The 19,605-nt window shown below is 44.4% G+C and overlaps 2 protein-coding genes and 3 pseudogenes across 5 annotated transcripts; 4 read left to right on the forward strand and 1 right to left on the reverse strand.

The window, feature by feature from the left end:
• Positions 1 to 354: 354 nt before the first annotated feature.
• On the forward strand, positions 355 to 1,538 carry LOC125539226 (protein RADIALIS-like 3 pseudogene; annotated as a pseudogene). Its single transcript, XR_015615406.1, has 2 exons — positions 355 to 736; positions 1,215 to 1,538. The product of XR_015615406.1 is annotated as a protein RADIALIS-like 3 pseudogene (transcript).
• Positions 1,539 to 5,215: 3,677 nt separating this feature from the next.
• On the forward strand, positions 5,216 to 6,575 carry LOC147992785 (protein RADIALIS-like 3 pseudogene; annotated as a pseudogene). Its single transcript, XR_015615407.1, has 2 exons — positions 5,216 to 5,772; positions 6,252 to 6,575. The product of XR_015615407.1 is annotated as a protein RADIALIS-like 3 pseudogene (transcript).
• A 3,357-nt stretch (positions 6,576 to 9,932) lies between these two features.
• LOC147992786 (protein RADIALIS-like 3 pseudogene) lies at positions 9,933 to 11,470 on the forward strand (annotated as a pseudogene). The gene is made up of 2 exons (XR_015615408.1): positions 9,933 to 10,316; positions 11,145 to 11,470. The product of XR_015615408.1 is annotated as a protein RADIALIS-like 3 pseudogene (transcript).
• Positions 11,471 to 14,302: 2,832 nt separating this feature from the next.
• LOC147992787 (protein RADIALIS-like 5) lies at positions 14,303 to 16,269 on the forward strand. Its single transcript, XM_087531713.1, has 2 exons — positions 14,303 to 15,334; positions 15,957 to 16,269. The coding sequence occupies exon 1, from the start codon at positions 15,089 to 15,091 to the stop codon at positions 15,329 to 15,331; it is 243 nt and encodes an 80-aa protein (XP_087387839.1). The 5' UTR covers positions 14,303 to 15,088; the 3' UTR covers positions 15,332 to 15,334; positions 15,957 to 16,269.
• A 79-nt stretch (positions 16,270 to 16,348) lies between these two features.
• Positions 16,349 to 17,837, reverse strand: LOC125529521 (alkylbase DNA glycosidase-like protein mag2). Its single transcript, XM_048693931.2, has 2 exons — positions 16,922 to 17,837; positions 16,349 to 16,506 (listed from the first exon to the last, which is right to left on the reverse strand). The coding sequence occupies exon 1, from the start codon at positions 17,772 to 17,774 to the stop codon at positions 16,926 to 16,928; it is 849 nt and encodes a 282-aa protein (XP_048549888.1). The 5' UTR covers positions 17,775 to 17,837; the 3' UTR covers positions 16,349 to 16,506; positions 16,922 to 16,925.
• Positions 17,838 to 19,605: the final 1,768 nt, after the last annotated feature.

Here is a 19,605-nt window from a genome sequence, read left to right on the forward strand (position 1 = left end):
AGGAATAAAAATACGAATTCAGTAATGACTAATTCAGATTCAGATACGACGGATTTGAGAGTTAATTTGGATTTTAGGTGATGCTTGTATAATTTTGAAAACATCTCTGGACAACGTGATGAGTTGGGGGCAACGGCAAATGGACCCAAAAAGCCTAATTATTCAAACAGGCTGTCACCTAAAATTTTCATCGCAAACACCACACGCTTCGATCCCCATGTCTGATCCCTAGCCTCGAAAAACCTGCGAGAACCTTGCTATCCTCTCCTCAGCCACCTTTTAACCTACAGACAGAGACATGACACACCCCCATGGCCTATAAATAGCAGCCCTCACAGCAAGAGAGACACCAACCAAACCACCAGAGCCTTCCCAAGAGCAAACAACTTCCAGGAGCCCACACCCAGCACACCAGGCACACCAAAGCTAGTGTTAGTTCGAGTAGAACATCACATCTCACCTGAAGATGTCTTCCGGGTTGTTGTCGCGGAGCACCTCCCCGAGCTCGGACTCGGAGTGGAGCAAGAAGGAGAACAAGATGTTCGAGGAGGCGCTCGCCTACTACGGCGAGAGCGCCCCCAACCTCTGGGAGAAGGTGGCCAGCGCCATGGGGGGCACCAAGTCCGCCGAGGAGGTGCGCCGCCACTTCCAGATCCTTGTCGACGACGTCAACAGCATCGAGCACGGCCGCATCCCCTTCCCCAAGTACAAGACCCAGGGCTTCTGGACCTAGAAGGTATAACTCTCAAGTAAAAACTGTACAAACATAGGATGGTCTGATGTTAACAAGTTTTCAATGTCAAAGGCACAGCATGCAGGAGCATTTATGTATTTTTTTTATTTTTCTTTAGAGTTTACTTACCACCATGCATGCATGACGACTGGCACCATTAACTCTCTATGAGCCAAACTGCTTAACTGCAGCCACCCTGGCCCAATTTATCAGTGGTTTAATCTTAGCACTATCAGACAATTTCCCCGCTTCCAAAACAAAAGCTTAGATGGATCTTGCAGTCTTACTAGGCTACTTTTTTTTTGTAGATTTGTGGTATATTTTGTGCAGACCCACAATCTACACACCCATTCTCCTAACCTCATGCCTACATAGAACAAAACAAAAGAAAGAAAGAACAAGTTTCTTTTATTTGAGTATCTGTATCTGTGTTCAGAGTTCAGATAAGCTTACAGTGCAAGTGTTTTTCTCAACTTTTCAGGATGAAGCAGTGTAAGCTCCAGTGGACAGTGAACAAAGATGTACAAAGTAGATCCCTAAGAAGCAAGAATGGACTGTTGTTCTAGAAGGAAGTAAGGGAATCCAGCATTGGTAGAATAACAGGAAGGAAAGGAGCATTGTCTATTTGTGTGTACAAAAAGTATTGTTAGGTCATGTCCAAGATTAAGTCTGCCTCAATGTCGTTGTAGATTCTCGTCTACATTCATGAACTGTGTGTTTGTTCATTATCAGTAAACTGTCATGTAAACTCATGTATATGTGTTATTTCTAAGAAGTCGTACCTGTCGCATTTTGTTGCCTCCAATATCTGGTTTAGCTGGCCACCATGTTCAGTTTGGACTCCACAGGTTTAGAAAGCACACAGAATCATCGTCACCACTACCTTCCTACAAGAGAAGTCACTTTGTTCAAGAACCACAGGAAGAACCTAATGCCAGAATAGTCTACATCTGAGCCCACCAATATTCTCTGTTAAGCATCATTGAATCGAGGTTGATATTACGGTAGAATCAAGAAAGTCCTGCAGATTGGCTAAGATACGATCATGATTCTGTCAAAAAAGGCTGTGTATATCAGTCAAGGCGGAACAATGATAGAAGATCATGGTGCACAGACATGGACATACAGCGATTCCATATATTTCCATTCAAAGAAATTTCCCTCTTTCTTTACAAGTATTAGGAGTTCAGGACATGATGAAACTAAATTTTATTGATAACAAGGCAGGACAAGTACATCAAGATACAATCATATTAGCAACCCTAATGTGCACATAGACACACACGTCACAACAATAAAAGCTTGAATACAACAATACATACTAGCATCACCATCACACATTGATGACATGTACCTAGCTATGAGCTCGTGTTGTCCTTCACTTTCTTTGTCGCAGCGCCCTTGCTCTCCAGGAGGCACCACATGTACTTTGTGAAGAGAATAAAGCCGGGCGGTCACTATTTCCTTTTCAGGGGAAAAGAAAGCTCGCTTTGAATCCCCAGCATTGTGACGCCCACCAGAGAGATAGATCGCCCTGGACTGGATTCCGATTCCCAATCTTCTTCCGCAACTTGACCGGGGGAGAGAATCCGGATCCCAGAGCTTTTGGGCTCAACGATTTAGAAGCTGGCCAGCCGATGATGCAGCAGCGCTACAGGGCAGAATCCAATCCAGGCTACTTGGCATCGATATATAGGGATCAGTCATTCAAAAAGCTGGCAAACAAGATACCATATACCAATTAACGATGGCTCAGACAGAGCCCAAAAGCATTCCCACTTTGCTCTGCTTACTTTAGCAATATACTTTGTGAAAGAAATGATGTTTATAGTACTAGCCAAGGTCCAAGGATCTACTTATGGAGAGAGGCAAGCTTCAACATCACATGAATGAATTTTCTCCAAGAATAAAAACATGTACATGTAGATAGAAAGTTTGTTCTTGTGTGCAAGATAATGTATTCTGCACAACATGAGATGCCCCCTCTCCTTTCATCCACCAATATGCCTTTTCAGTCGAGGGAGACAACACGGTGTGGTCAAACTAGCCTAGCCCGGCAGGGAGCAACACGCACGTTCCAAACAAACATGTTGGCTCCATCCGTACGACTAGACATCCCTACATTTATTGCTTGATGATTTATTAATCAAATAATACAGCAATGCTCAAATTGTAACAGTTAAATATAGGGATATGTTGTCTATGTACACTGGCGGAGCTATGTGTTGTGATGCAGGGGCCATGGCCCCCAGGCCCCAGCCCATGGATATTTTGTGAAGATACACTGTTTAGGATGGACAAATTAAGAGAAATAGAGTATTTGGCCTCTTCAGAAAATTATATTTGGCTATTTGCCCCCTCGGCAATCCCTCGTTAGCTCTGCCACTGTATATATGCATACATACTGTGATCCCGTTATTTGGAAGTTAACCCGGGCATGAACGTGTCACAATACTCAACTGACAAAACCTGTCCCATACGAGAATGGAAATCGAAAGGAAAATGCTCACAGAAACACATGAAAGGAGTCTAGTTTACATCAGCTAGCATCTTCCTGAAATGCTTTGCTCCAGTTGTTTGAACAGTTTTGCTAGAACTCATCTAGATGAGATATAATTTGGTCTCATTTATCTTTTATAGCCATTGGATGTGATGCTATAAGATGCGTGTGTGCTGACGTGGATGTTATATGTTCTTGTTTTCCAAGTGAATGAGACAAAATTATATCTCATCTAGATGAGTTCTAGGTACTCCCTTGTTTGAAATATGACGGGGAATCCTGCATCTTTGCTATGGCTTTTTACACAGATATGATTCTGGGGGAGAGATCTCCGGTGGATGGATGGACCGGTGCACACGCCCCAAGAATCAAATGCAAGTTGCGCCAGCCCCCCCCCCCCCCCCCCCCCCCCCCCGGCTCAGTGAATCCGATGCAAATCCCAGGACTATGTGAGCATGCAGCAGCAGGATGGCATTCTGTCAATTCCCTTTCCAAGGCCATTAGAGATGGAAAGATAGATATATTCCTTCGGACCCCAGAGCCCGAGGGTGCTCATCGTCTCTTTGGGATCTGTTTGTCGACCGGGTGGCGGAGATCGCGCGACATGTAAAGAATGGAGGTTCTTAGCCCACATCCCTAAACTATTGCATGGACAAGCAAAATTCGTTTTTGAGCCAGGGCAACCCCCCGGACTTGTGTATCATCGATGGAGACGGACTGAAAGATTCAGAGGCATGCATAATTTGTTTTCTGAGACAATTGCACTATGCTTTGTGCTTTGGAAGTCTTTTTTTTTGTGATTGAAAATGACTTTTGCGATTGAACATGAGGAAATTAAATATTACAATCTTCAGAGAGGAGATGCAAAACCGCAGTCGCCTGAGATATGTATAGTACTATTTTTTTAGATGAATTGGTAAGTGGTAACTCACTCGGATAAGCTACGAGGGTGCATGATTGGTACTTAGAATTGGATTAGAGGGGTTTCAGAAAAATGATGGAAATGAGCACCGAGATCAGAAGTTTTTGGGTGTGCGCACCTGTGCATCTCTGTTTTGGATAGGAATAGCACGTACCCCTTCCTCTCGTGGGCGCCTTGCAGCCTATTGGCTGATACGCACGCCTTATGAAGAGCTCTCTGTCAACCCATGTCAGGATCACACACGGCCGAGACGTCACCATGCATCCAGAGATGAGATGCTTCTGTTGGTGCATCCAGTTTCTACAGCTATGATATTTAGAAGATGTGTATAATGTTGGATACAACTCCAGACGTCATGCGTTGGGAATGCCCTCATGCGCATCTGGGCCCAAAAAGTAATTACTTAGGGTGGCTGTCAGTGAACTGATGTCAGGTAAATTTTTCATCACACACAGCACAAACACAGGCTTTCTATGTCTCTAGCTCAGAAAACCTGCGAGAACCACCTTGTTATCCTCTCCTCAGCCACCTTTTAACCCACAGAAAGAGACATCTCGGACGTGGATTTTTAGAGCACCTGCACCCCGGCCCTGCTATCCTAGCCCTCCAATATCGCTTTAAGATTCGTGCGATACAACTAACTTTCTATATGAAATTTTCTCTTTTTTGTTTCTCTCATATACGACATATCTTGAAGTTCAAACCTATGCAGCATGGTAAAGCTTTCTAAGTAGAATCTAGGATAAATCTTTCAGATTTTGTTTGTCCGACATAAATACTAAAAATATGATTTTTTTAATCAAACAAACGTATTTTGTATATTTATGTTTGACCAAAAAATCTGAAAGATTTATCCTAGATTTTACTTAGAAAGCTAAGCCACGCTGCATAGGTTTGAACTTCAAGATATTTTCTGTGTGGGAGAAACAAAAAAGAGAAATGTACTTGTACGAATCGCGATGCGGGAAATGGATGGCTAGATAGAGATGGCCTGGTGCAGGTGCTCTATTATATATTTTCGGACACCCCCAAGGTCTATAAATACCAGCCCCAGCAGCAAAGAAAGACACCAAACAAAACCACACCACCAGAGCTTCTATTTGAGTATTTGTGTTCAGTGTTCAGTGTTCAGATTTGAGTATTTGTGTTCAGATTTGAGTATTTGTGTTCAGAGTTCAGAAAGACACCAAACAAAACCACACCACCAGAGCTTCTTAGCTTCTATTTGAGTATTTGTGTTCAGTGTCCAAGAGCAAAGGACTTCCAGGAGCCCCCACCCCAGCACACCAGACACAAGAAAGCCAGCGTTAGTTTGAGTAGAGCATCAGATCTCACCTGAAGATGTCTTCTGGGTCGTCGTCTTGGAGCAACTCGCCGAGCTCGAACTCGGAGTGGAGCAAGAAGGGGAACAAGATGTTCGAGGAGGCGCTGGCCTACTACGGTGTGGGCGCCCCCAACCTTTGCGAGAAGGTGGCCAGCGCCATGGGGGGCACCAAGTCCACCGAGGAGATGCGCCGCCACTTCCAGTTCCTCGTCGACGACGTCAACAGCATCGAGCACGGTCGCATCCCCTTCCCCAAGTACAAGACCCAAGGATTCTGGACCTAGTAGTAAGAGGTATAATTCTCAACAGACATAGGATGCTTTGCTTCTAACAAGTTTTCAGTTGAGCATAATTAAGCATAGCAGTTACTGCTGTATTTGTCTACTTCCTGGGAAAAGTATTCTACGCATGACTGTCATTAGCATAATAGATGTTTTTTTAACTCAAAAGGCACAGCCTGCAGGGGTATTTATGTACTTTTGTTTTTCTTCAGAGGTAACTTCCCATCATGCATGCATGACGACTGGCACCATCAACTCTCTATGAGCCAAACTACTTAATTGCATCCACCCTGGCCAAATTTATCGGTGTTTAATCTTAGCACAATTAGACAATTTCCCTACTATCCAAAACAAAAGCTTGGATGCATCTTCCTAACCTCATGCCTACATAGAACAAAACAAAAGAAAGAAAGAACAAGTCTCTTCTATTTAAGTATTTGTGTTTACAGTTCAGATAAGCTTACAGTGAAAATGCTTTATCAACTTTCCAGGACCAAGCAGTGTAAGAGCTCCAGTGGACAGTGAACAAAGTTGTACAAACTAGATCTCTAAGAAGTAAGAATGGACTGTTGTTCTAGGGGGAAGCAAAGCGATCCAGCATTTGGTTAGAATAACAGGAAGGAAAGTGGTATTGCGATTGTGTGTACAAAGTATGATTAGGTTATGTCCAAGTTTAAGTCTGTCTATGTTGTTGTAGATTCTCGTCTACATTCATGAACTGTGTGTCGTTCAATATCCCCTCGAACACTAGTGGTCAAGTAAACTGTCATGTAAATTCATGTATTTATGAAAAAAAAAATCATGTATTCATGTTATTTGTAAGAAGTCGTACCTGTAGCATTTTGTCGCCTACAATATCTGGTTTAGCTGGCCACCATGTTCAGTTTGGACTCCACAGGTTCAGAAAGCACACAGAATCCTTGTCACCACTACCTTCCTAAAAGAGAAGCCACTAAACTTTGTTCAAGAACCAGAGGAAGAACCTAATGCCAGAATAATCTACATCTGAGCCCACCAATATTCGCTGTTAAGCATCCTCGACTAGAGGTTGGTATTATGGTAGAATCAAGAACAGTCCTGCAGATTGGTTAAGAGCCTAAGATACAATCATGATTCCATCAAAAACAAGTTGCGAGTACTAAGTAGAGTATAATCAAGCTCAGCAGACTGTATATATGAGTCAAGGCTGAAACAATGATATAAGATCAATGTGCACAGACATGGACATACGGGAGTTCCATATGTTTCCACCAACAGAAATTTCCCTCTTCTCTACAAGTATCAGGACAAGATGAAATTAAATTTTGTTGATAACAAGGCAGGAAAAGTACATCAAGATACAACCATATTAGCAACAATAATGTGCACATAGACACACAAGTCATAAGGTTCCCCAAAATACTTCACTAATCTAAGCAGCATCTGCCACATTCTCATCTAAATTTAATAAAAGCTTGAATACAATAATACATACTAGCATCACCATCACACATTGATGACATGTACCTAGCTATGAGCTCGCATTGCCCTTCACTTTCTTTGCCGCGGCGTCCTTGCTTCCAGGAGGCACCACATGTACCTTGTGAAGAGGAGAAAGCCAAGCGGTCACCATTTCCTTTTCAGGGGAAAAGAAAGCTTCCTTTGAATCCCCAGCATCATGACGCCCGCCAGAGAGATAGATCGCCCTGGACTGGATTCCAATTCCCGATCTCCTCCAGCAACTTGACCAAGGGAGAGAATCCAGATCCCAGAGCTCTTGGGCTTAAAGATTTGGAATCTAGCCAGCCGATGATGTAGTGACGGCCGCAGGGCGGAATCCAATCCAGGCTACTTGGCAACGATAGATAGGGAGCAGTCATTCAAAGCTGGCAAACAAGATACCATATACCAACTAACGATGGCTCAGACAGAGCCCAAAAGCATTCCTAGTTTGCTCTGCTTACTTTATACTCCCTCTAATCCATATTAATTGTCGCTGATTTAGTACAACTTTGTACTAAATCAGCGGCAATTAATATGGATCGGAGGGAGTAATATACTTTGTGAAAGAGATGATGTTTGTAGTACTAACCAAGGATCTAGTTATGGGGAGAGGCAAGTTGACCGTTCATATAAATTCAGACTGGCTATTCCCAAGCCTCAACATCACATGAATGAATTTTGTCCAAGAATAAAAACACATACATGTAGATAGAAAGTTCTTGTGTACAAGATAACGTATTCTGCACAGCATGAGATGCCCCCTCACCTTTTATCTACCTATCTGCCTTTTCAGTCGAGGGAGACAACACTGTGTGGTCAAACTAGCCGCCCGCCAGGGAGCAACACATTGCGTTCCAAACAAACGTGGTGGCTCATCTGTACGGCTAGAAATCCCAACATTGCTTGTTTGATGATTTATTAATCAGATACTACAGCAATACTCGAATTGTAACAATGATTATATCAAATACGATCATGTTTAATAATATAGGAATATGTCATATATGTATATACGCATACGTACTGCGATGCCATTATTTGGAAGTTAACCCGTGCATGAACGTGTCACAGACTCACAGTACTGAACTGACAAAACCTGTCCCTTATAAGAACGGAAATCTAAAGGAAAATGCTCGCAGAAATACATGAAATGAGTCTAGTTTGCATGAGCTTAGCGTTTTCCTGAAAAGCTTTGCTCCGATTGTGCGAAATATGACGGGGAATCCTGCATCTTTCCCATGGCTTTGACACAGATATGATTCCAGTGGGAGAGATCTCCGATGGACGGATGGTGGACCAGTCCACACGCCCGCAAGAATCAAAGCAAGTTGTGCCCGCCGCCCTGGTCCAGTGCATCCGATGCAAATCCCAGGACTCCGTGAGCAAGGAGCCAGGAGCAGGATTGCATTCTGCCAATTCCCTTTCCAAGGCCATTGGAGATGGAAAGATACACATATAGAGATAGATATATTCGTTTGGTCCCCGGACCCAGAGGGTGTTCATCGTCTCTTTGGAATCTGTTCGTCGACCGGGTGGCAGAGATGGCGTGGCATGTAAAGAATGGAGGCTCTTAGCCCACATCCCTGCCACCTTTTCTCTCTCAAATGGATGAATCAATCATGGTGCTCCCTAAACTAATGCATGGACAAGCAAAACACTATCTCTGAACAATGCAGAAATATTTCTTTAGACGATTTCTCTATCGTTGTTATGAAAACCTAGGATACTCCATCACTGATAATGTAATAAAGATTCAGAGATGCTCAATCCATGCTTTAATTCACAGTTTTCTGGGGCATGGTAGAACTACCTTTAGGTGAAATGGTGGGTAGCTCAGATAGGCTACTAGGATGCATTCATGACATGCTTGTGTAGCATTCGAGAGGGGTTTCAGAAAACTAATGGAAATGAGCATCAAGATGACAGGTTTTTGGGTTACACACCTTGACAGCTCTGTTCTCCTGTGGGCACCTTGCAGCCTATTGGACGATGTGCACGCCTTAAAAGGAGCTCTCTGCCGATCCATGTCAGCACACACACACAGCTGAGATATCGCCATGCGTCCAGAGATACATGCATGCTTCCGTTGGTGATGTGAGCAGAGCACGCAGCATCCATCCATCCATGCTGCGTAATGGCCACAGCTGGTGCCGTGTGTAAAAGTGTTTCTGGAACCAAGAAGCATATGTGTGGTCAGGTATTTCAAAAGTGAATACCAAAAATAAAATATAGGGATCAACGTGTGATTTTCATGAGGAAATTAGTTACGCGACGTAAAATTCAATAATAGAAAAAATAACAAAGCTGCATGCCGTCATTAGCAAAACACAGAAGAAATAAGTATCCAATCAACATGTTTTTTCATGAACCGTGAACAAACTGCATGAAACCAAGCCGAACCACGTATTCAGATTCAGATACGACGAATTCGAGAGTTGATTTCTACAGCTATAAAATATCGAGACTAGATGAATGCCTGCCCTGATGCGCATCTGGACGGACCCAAAAGGCTTAATTACTCAAACAGGCTGTCACTTAAAATTTTCATCACACACACCACAAGCTTCCTTCCCATGTCTGATCCCGAGCTCGAAAGACCTGCGAGAACCTTGTTGTCCTCTCCACAGCCACCTTTTAACCCACAGAGAGAGACATGACACACGCCCAGCGCCTATAAATAGCAGCCCCAGCAGCAAAGAGAGACACCAAACCAAACCACCAGAGCTTCTCCAAGACATCAGATACAAGAAGCTAGCAATTAGCTCAGTAGAATCTCACCGGGGAAGCTTTACCTCCACCAAAGGATGTCTTCTGGGTCATCGTCTCGGAGCACCTCGCCGAGCTCTGACTCGGACTGGAGCAAGAAGGAGAACAAGATGTTTGAGGAGGCACTGGCCTACTACGGCGAGGGCGCCCCCAACCTCTGGGAGAAGGTAGCCAGCGCCATGGGGGGCACCAAGTCCGCCGAGGAGGTGCGCCGCCACTTCCAGATCCTCATCGATGACGTCAACAACATCGAGTACGGCCGCATCCCCTTCCCCAAGTACAAGACCCAAGGATTCTGGACCTGAAAGGTATAATTCTCAACAGAGATAGGATGCATTGCTTCTAACAAGTTTTCAGTTGGAGCATAAGCATAGCAGTTTTTTTGTGGCATCATAAGCATAGCAGTTACTACTGTATTAAAGTATTTTTTCTTTTTCTTTAGAAGTTACTTACCACCAAGCATGCATGACAACTGGCACCATGAACTAACTGTCCAGCTATGAGCCAAAATTGCTTAATTAAAGCCACCTTGGCCCAATTTATTGGTGGTTTAATCTTAGAACAACTAGATGATGCCCCGCACGTAGTTGCGGGAATATTTGCAAGATTTTGGTTATATGGAACATGAATATTTGAAATAATAGTTTTTAAAATTATATAAGAATTAAATTTAATACCATAATAGAATGAAATTTTACATGCATGCATGTTTGCATGTTGAAGTGGATTTTTAATATGCATAGTTGCATGTTGAGGTGGGCCTTTCCTACGCATGTTGAATGATGAGGTGGCATGCTTACATGTTGAGAGAAATATGTTAGTGGGGGCTAGCTATTTAGATATAGAAGATAGAAGATAAGACAATTTCCTTGCTTCCAAAACAAAAACTTGAATGGATCTTGCAGTCTTTCTCCCCTTGTACTTTCAGCTTGCAAGGCTATTTCTATTATAGATTTTTGCACAGCATTCATTCAAAGTGCAGCTCCACACTGTCTATACACCCATTCCATTCTGAAAGACCCAACCTCATGCCTAAATAGAATAAACAGGAAAGAACAAGCCTCTTATATTTGAGTATCTGTATTTGTGTTCAGAGCAGATAAGCTTACAGTGCAAGTGTTTTCTCAACTTTTCAGGATGAAGCAGTGCAAGCTCCAGTGGGCAGTGAACAAAGGTGTACAAACTAGATCTCTAAGAAGTGAGAATGGACTATTGTTCTAGGAGGAAGCAAGGGAAACCAGCATTTGGTTAGAATAACAGGAAGGAAATGAGTATTGTCTATTGTGTGTACAAAGTATTGTTAGGTCATGTCCAAGGTCAAGTCTGTCTATATGTTGTTGTAGATTCTCGTCTACATTCATGATCCGTGTGTTGTTCATTATCCCTTCAAATAAAGTCGTCAAGCAAGCTGTCATGTAAACTCATGTATTAGTGTTATTTGTAAAAAGTTGTATCTGTGGCATTTTGTCGCCTCCAAAATCTGGTTTAGCTGGCCACCATGTTCAGTTTGGACTACAAAGGTTCAGAAAGCACACAGAATCCATGTCACCACTACCTTCCCAAAAGAGAAGTCACTAAACTTTGTTCAAGAACCAGAAGAACCTAATGCCAGAATAATCTACATCTGAGCCCACCAATAATTCTCTGTTAAGCATCATTGAATCGAGGGTGGTATCACGGTAGAATCAAGAACAGTCGTGCAGATTGGCTAAGATACGATCATGATTCCGTCAGAAAAGAATAAAGAGTATCATTCCAGAAATTGGAAGTAGAGTATAATCAAATTCAATAGGCTGTGTATATCAAGTCAAGGCTGAACAATGATAGAAGATTACAGTGCACGGACATGGACATATGGCGATTCCATGTTTCCAACCACAAAAATTTCCCTTTCTCTAAAAGTATCAGAACAGGATGAAACTAAATTTTATTGATTACAAGACAGGACAAGTACAACAAGACACAACCTTGTTAGCAACCATAATGTGCACATAGACACACAAGTCACAATGTCACAAAATGACACTTCACTAATCCAGGTAGCATCTGCCACATTGACATCTAAATTTAACAGCTTGAGTACAACAAATACATACAAGCATCACCATCACACATAAATGACACGTACCTAGCTATGAGCTCGCATTGCCATTCTTCACCTTCTTCGCCGCGGTGCCCTTGCTCCCTAGGAGGCACCACATGTACCATGTGAAGAGGAGAAAGCCGGGAGGTCACTACTTCCTTTTCAGGGAAAAAGAATGCTCACTTTGAATCCCCAGCATTAAAACGCCAGCCAAAGAGTTAGATCGCCCTGGACTGGATTCCGATTCCCAATCTCCTCCAGCAACTTGACCGGGGAAGAGAATCCGGATCCTAGAGCTTTAGGCTCAAAGATTTGGAATCTGGCTAGCCGACGATGCAGTGATGGCCACAGTATGGAATCCAATCCAGGCTACTTGGCAACGACAGATAGGGATCAGTCATTCAAGCAGCTGGCAAACAAGATACCATATACTCCCTCTGTAAACAAATACAAGACGTTTAAGATCACTAAAGTAGTGACCTAAAACGTCTTATATTTGTTTACAGAGGGAGTACCGACTAATGATGGTTCAGACAGAGCCCAAAAGCATTCCCACTTTACTCTGCTTACCTTAGCTTAATATACTTTGTGAAAAAGATGATGCTTGTAGTACTAGACAAGGATCAAGTTATGGACAGAGGCAAGTTGACCGTTCGTATAAATTCAGGCTGGCTATTCCCAAGCCTCAACATCACATGAATGAATTTTCTCCAAGAATAAAAACACATACATGTAGATAGAAAGTTACTTCTTGTGTGCAAGATAACGTATTTTGCACAAAGTGAGATGCGCCCTCTCCTTTTATCTACCTATCTGCCTTTTCATTCGAGAGAGACAACACTGTGGTCAAACTAGCCTAGCCCGCCAGTAAGCAACACTTGCATTCCAAACAAAGGTGTTGGCTCCATTGGTTGCTTGATGATTTATTAATCAGATATTACAGCAATACTTGAAATGTAACACCGGTTATATCAGATACCATCATGTTGAAAATTATAGGAATATGTCGTCTATGTATATATGCATACCTACTGTGATTCCATTATTTGGAAGTTAACCCATGCATGAACGTGTTACAATACTGAACTGACAAAATTTGTCCCGTATGAGAATAGAAATTTAAAGGAAAATGCTCGCAGAAATACATGCAATGAGTCTAGTTTACATGAGCTAGCATCTTCCTCAAAAGCTTTGCTCCGATTGTTCGAAATATGATGGGGAATCCAGCATCTTTGCTATGGGTTTTACGCAGATATGATTCCGGGGGATAGATCTCCGGTGGATGGATGGACCGGTCCACACGCCCCAAGAATCAAAAGCAAGTTGCGCCCGCCGCCCCCTGTTCAGTGCATCCGATGCAAACCCCAGGACTCCATGAGCATGCAGCAAGCAAGGAGCAGCTGGATGGCATTCTGTCAATTCCCTTTCCAACGCCACTGGAAATGGAAAAGATGATAGATATATTCCTTCGGTCCCCGGAGCCCGCCAGGGGTGTTCATCGTCTCTTTGGGATCTGTTTGTCGACCGGGTGGCGGAGATCACACGACATGTAAAGAATGGAGGTTCTTAGCCCACATCCCTGCATCTCTTTCTCTCCCAAATGGATGAATCAATCATGGTGCTCCCTACACTAATGCATGGACAAGCAAAATTCGTTTTTGAACGAGGGCAACCCCCCGGACTTCTCTATCATCGATGGCGATGGAATGAAAGATTCAGAGGCATGCTTCATGCTTTGAAAGTCTTTTTTTTACAATTGAACATGAGTTTCATCTATTAGAGGAAATATTACAATCTTTAGAGAGGAGACCCAAAACCGCAGTCAGCGGAGATATGTATAGTACTACTTTTTTAGATGAATTTGTAATTGACTCGGATAGCATCTGAGGGTGCACACTTGGTATGTAGCATTGGATTAGAGGGGTTTCAGGAAAATGCTGGAAATGAGCATCGAGATCAGAGGTTTTTGGGTATGCGCACCTGTCCATCAATACCACGTATCCCCTGCTCCCGCGGGCACCTTGCAGCCTATTGGCTGAGACGCATGCCTTACGATGAGCACTCTGCCGATCCATGTTAGCATCACACACGGCCGAGGGAGGCATCGCCATGCATCCAGAGATGGATGCTTCCGTTGGTGAGCAGAGCACGCAGGTGGCATGCATCGATCCACGCTGCCTAATTGCTACAGCAGCTTGCAATCTGTGTCAAAATGTTAAATTTGGAACCAGGTAGCAAGCACACGTGGTCAGATATTTCAAAACTGAATACCAAAAAGGAAATATATCAATTGACGCATGATTTCCATGAGGGATTTAGTTACGGAACAAAAAATTCGACGCCAAAAATTGCTGACAACAAAGCTGCAATCATACCCATGCGGCGATGCCATGGTGGAGAAGTTAAAAAGTTTTTTTTCAAACTTGGTGGAGAAGTTAAAAGTTGAACACGGCAAACATAGTGAGAGACATGTGAGCAAGCACCAAAGGCTTCACAGGTCTCTACTTGGAGCAAAGGCCATCTAGCTGGCAGTTTTTACTTAGCTGGAAGCAATGGCCTGAGAGGGCGCACACATCCAGTTTCTATAGCTATAATATCCAGATGATGTGTATAATGTTGGATACAAATCCAGACGTCATGCGTCGGGAATGCCCTCATGTGCATCTGGGCCAAAAAAGCTTAATTACTTAAGGAGGCTGTCAGTGAAGTGATGCCACTTAAATTTTTCATCACGCACAACACAGGGTTTCTATGTCTTTAACTCAAAAAACCTGCGGGAACCTTGTTGACATCTCCCAAGCCACCTTCTAAGTTTAAACCCACAGAGAGAGACATGAAACACCCCCAGGGCCTATAAATAGCAGCCCTCGCAGCAGAGACAACAACAAAACCACCAGAGCTTCTCCAAGAGCAAAGGACTTCCAGGAGCCAACATACTAGATACAGAAAGCATTAGCTCAGTAGAATCCCACAAGGGAAGCTTTACCTGCTCCAAGGATGTCCTCACCGAGCTCGAACTCAGAGTGGAGCAAGAAGGAGAACAAGATGTTTGAGGAGGCACTCGCCTACTACGGCATGGGAGCCCCCAACCTCTGGGAGAAGGTGGCCAGCGCCATGGGGGGCACCAAGTCCGCCGAGGAGGTGCGCCGCCACTTCCAGTTCCTCGTTGACGACGTCAAGAACATCGAGCACGGACGCATCCCCTTCCCCAAGTACAAGACCCAGGGCTTCTGGACCTAAAAGGTATAATTCTCAACCAAAAACTGCACAGACATTAGATGCTCTGCTTCTAGTAGCAAGTTTCAGTTGAGCGTAAGCATACCAATTACTGCTTTATTTGTCTACTTGGTGGGACCGTGTCGTTACCATAGATGTTTTAACTCAAGGCACAGCATGCAGGGGTATTCATGTATTTTCATTTTTCTTTAGAGGTTTACCACCATGCATACATGATGACTGGCACCATGAACTCTATGAGCCAAACTTCTTAATTGCAGCCATCCTTTGGCACTTAGCCAAAGGATTGTGGTCCAATCCATCGGTGGTTTAATCCTAGCTACACTATCAGAAAAATCTCCCTACTTCTAAAACAAAAACTTGGATGGATCTTGCAGTCTTTATCTCCATGTGCTTTCAGTTTGCAGTGAGATCAACATAAGTACGCCTTAGATACAGGACTATCTTACTACAGATTTTTGCTACATTTTGTGCAACTCCACACTATCTACACACACATTCACCTATCCTCATGACTACATAGAACAAAAAAGAAGAAAGAAAGAACAAGCCTCCACACTATTTGAGTATCTGCATTTGTGTTCAGAGTTCAGATAAGCTTACAGCGCAGGTGTCTTCATGTTTTCAGGATGAAGCAGTGTAAACTCCAGTGGACAGTGAACAAAGTTGTACAAACTAGATCTCTTAAGAATGGACTGATGTTATAGGGGTGTGCAAGGCAATTCAGCATTGATTAGAATAGCAGGAAGAAAAGGAGTTGTATATTGTGTGTACAAAGTATTATTAGGTTATGTCCAAGGTTAAGTCTCTATGTTGCTGTAGATTATCATCTAGATTCATGAACTGCATGTTGTTCATTATCCCCTCAAACCAAGTCGTCAACTAAACCATCATGTAAACTCATGTATTTGTGGTATTTGTAAGAAGTCGTACCTGTAGCATTTTGTCGCCCCCAAGATCTGGTTTAGCTGGCCACCATGTTCAATTTGAACTCCACAGGTCCAAAAAGCACACAGAATCCTTGTCACCACTACCTTCCTAAAAGAGAGGTCACTAAACTTTGTTCAAGAACCACAGGAAGAACCTAATGCCAGAATAATCGACATCTGAGCCCACCAACATTCGCTGTTAAGCATCGTAGAATCTAGGGCGGTATTACGGTAGAATCAAGAACAGTCCTGCAGATTGGCTAAGATACGATCATGATTCTGTCAAAAAAGAAGTTTAACGAGTATCATTCCAGAAATTGGAAGTGTCAACAGGCTGTATATATATCAAGTCAAGGCTGAACAATGATACAAGATTACAGTGCACAGACATGGACATACGGCAATTCCATATCATTTCCAGCCATAAAAATTCCCCTCTTCTCTACAAGTATCAGAACAGGATGAAACTAAATTTTATTGATAACAAGGCAGGACAAGTACACCAAGATACAACCATCAAGATAACAAGGCAAGACACACAAGTCACAATGTCACACGATGATGCTTCATTAATCCAGGCACCATCTGCCACATTGCCATCTACTAAAGTTAACAGCTTGAGTACAACAAATACATACTAGCATCACCCACAGATGACACATACCTAGCTAGGAGCTCGCATTGCCCTTCTTCGCCTTCTTCACCGCGGCGCCCTTGCTCTCGAGGAGACGCCACATGTACCAGGCGCCGACCGACCGGTACGGGCGCCAGCGCTCGCACAATGCGGCCATCTCCTCCGGCTTGGGCAGCGCCTTGAGCTTGTACAGCTCCTGCACACCCTTGCGCACGCCAAGGTCGCCGGACGGCAGCACATCGGGGCGGTGCAGCGAGAAGATCATGAACATGTGGACAGTCCACTCGCCGATGCCCTTCACCCTGGTGAGCTGGGCGAGGAGCGCGTCCTCGCCCATGGCGGCGACGGAGGACTCGGAGAGGTCCCCGGCCTCGAACCTGGCGGCCAGGTCGTGGAGGTAGGCGGCCTTGCGGCCGGAGACGCCGATGGCGCGGAGGTCGGCGGCGGCGAGGGCGAGCACGGCGGCGGGGCTCACCGCGCCGTCGGCGGCGGAGGGGAGGAGCGCGAGGAAGCGGGCGTAGATGGCGGCGGCGGCGGAGGTGGCGAGCTGCTGGTAGAGGATGGAGCGCGCGAGGGAGTGGAAGGCGGGGAGGGAGGGGGAGGATGTGAAGGCGGGCGCGTCGGTGGAGGCGATGACCTCGGAGAGGAGCGGGTCGGCGGCCGCGAGGTGGCGCAGCGCCGCCACGAGCTCGCCCGGGGCGGACAGCGCGGGCAGCACCGGAGTGGGCGGCGCCGGTGGCGGCACAGTGGCTACGGCGAGGGGTTTGGCTTTGCCTGGTGGCGTCTTGACGATCTTGCGGGAGCGGAAGGAGATCCTGGCGGTAGCGGTGGAGGTGCCGGAGGCGGAGGGGCGGGGCGTCGCCGCCGACCTGGTCTTGGCCATTGCGCTCGGTGGTGGTGGACGGCGGCGTGGACCGTGGAATGGGGACTGGGGAGGGAAGCGGTTGGCTGTGTAGTGTGTGGGCCTTAGTGGCCCATCAAAATGTCGGGCTGTGCGAAGCTTCTTTGGGCTAGCCTGTCTAGCAACTTTAGCCCAATTCTCCTAGTCAAATACAGTAACCCCCGAATTCAAAAACCATTACTGGTAACGCGTGCGGGTGAGAAAGTGACAACGTCATTTCTCCGGTTCAATCGCAGTCTCTTCATCGAAGTCTTTGAAGTACTTCTTGAAGTAGAGATTGATACCGCGAAGGAGTTTTCAAGGGAATTCATTGTAAATTCTTAGTTATAGGAGTTACTTTGTTTTTTTTATCTTAGTTTCAAATCAGTCCACATGTAATTGTTATGAGTATGGATAAAGTTATAGGTGTTTTTCAAAGAAAAAAAGTACCCAGAGTTTCCTCCCCTAAAAACATTTCTGAGAAAAGAAAAAAAGATAAAAGAAAAACTCCCCGCCCCCTTCTATCATAGCCAATGTATCGGATCAGAAGTTGTGGCACCTACATCGCTTGCCTCATCTCAAGTCTCGTCATCAGTGATGGGGAAGGACGATAACCCATCTTCGGTGTCTTCTGTACACTTCTTCATTGCGATGAACGATTGGAGAAGCTCGAATGAAGGTTCCTTGCAATCTTCCCTACAGTGACGATCATGCTCACAGACCGTGCTAGTTGGAATTCTTACCTTCAAAGGGGTGTGAGAGAAGGGCTCGAACCTGATGCCCATTGACCATTCATATGGATTACGAATAAGACATATTCACGGCTTTCTTTGGCATGTTTTCGGGAATAGTCAGCTAGACCCCATGTATTCGTCAACTAGTTATCACTAGTAGAAAATAGGGCTTTGGTCACAGGGCAATATTCACATTAGTCCCGGTTCAGTCACGAACCGGGACTAATGTGAGCATTGGTCCCGGTTCGTACGGCTAAGGCATTAGTCCTGGTTCACCTGAGCCCTTTAGTCCCGGTTTGAGACACGAACCGAGACTAAAGGGTGTGATGCCCTTTAGTCCCGATTCGTGTCTCAAACCGGGACTAAAGGTTCCATTTTCAAACTCTACCCCCCCCCCCCCCCCCCCCCGTGGATTGCCTTTTTTATTTTGAAAAAATCAAAAGAAAATGATAAAAACTTCAAAAAATAAAATCCTTCGAGAGATAGTTATATTACTACATCTACTAGTTAGGAAAATTTAAAAACTTAAATTTGGACATGTTTTGCAAAAAATGTAGGGAAAATATAAAACGGCTGTAACTTTTGCATATGATGTCGGAAAAAAAGTATAATATATCAAAATGTTCAGAACGAAAATCCGCACTCTATTGGATATGGTGCGATCTATGATGTCACTCATTGATTTACCGCTATCATTTTGGGGATACGCTCTAAAGACAGCTACATTCACTTTAAATAGGGCACCGTCTAAATCCGTTGAGACGACACCGTATGAATTATGGTTTGGGAAGAAACCTAAGCTGTCGTTTCTAAAAATTTGGGGATGCGATGCTTATGTCAAGAAACTTCAATCTGAAAAGCTCGAACCCAAGTCGAAAAAATGCGTCTTCATAGGATACCCTAAGGAAACCATTGGGTATACCTTCTACCTCAGATCCGAAGGCAAGATCTTTGTTGCCAAGAACGGGTCCTTTCTGGAGAAAGAGTTTCTCTTGAGAGAAGTAAGTGGGAGGAAAGTAGAACTCGATGAAGTACTGCCTCTTGAACCGGAAAGTAGCGCAGCTCAGGAAGATGTTCATGTGGTGCCTGCACCGACTAGA

This window comes from Triticum urartu, chromosome 1A (genome assembly GCF_056163025.1).
Source record: "Triticum urartu cultivar PI428250 chromosome 1A, HENAU_Tu73, whole genome shotgun sequence".
NCBI lineage: Eukaryota > Viridiplantae > Streptophyta > Magnoliopsida > Poales > Poaceae > Triticum > Triticum urartu.

Excerpts from the sequence above, each read along its gene's own strand:
- LOC147992787 (XM_087531713.1), top strand. The coding sequence starts at position 15,089 with ATGTCCTCACCGAGCTCGAACTCAGAGTGGAGCAAGAAGGAGAACAAG.
- LOC125529521 (XM_048693931.2), bottom strand. The coding sequence starts at position 17,774 with ATGGCCAAGACCAGGTCGGCGGCGACGCCCCGCCCCTCCGCCTCCGGC.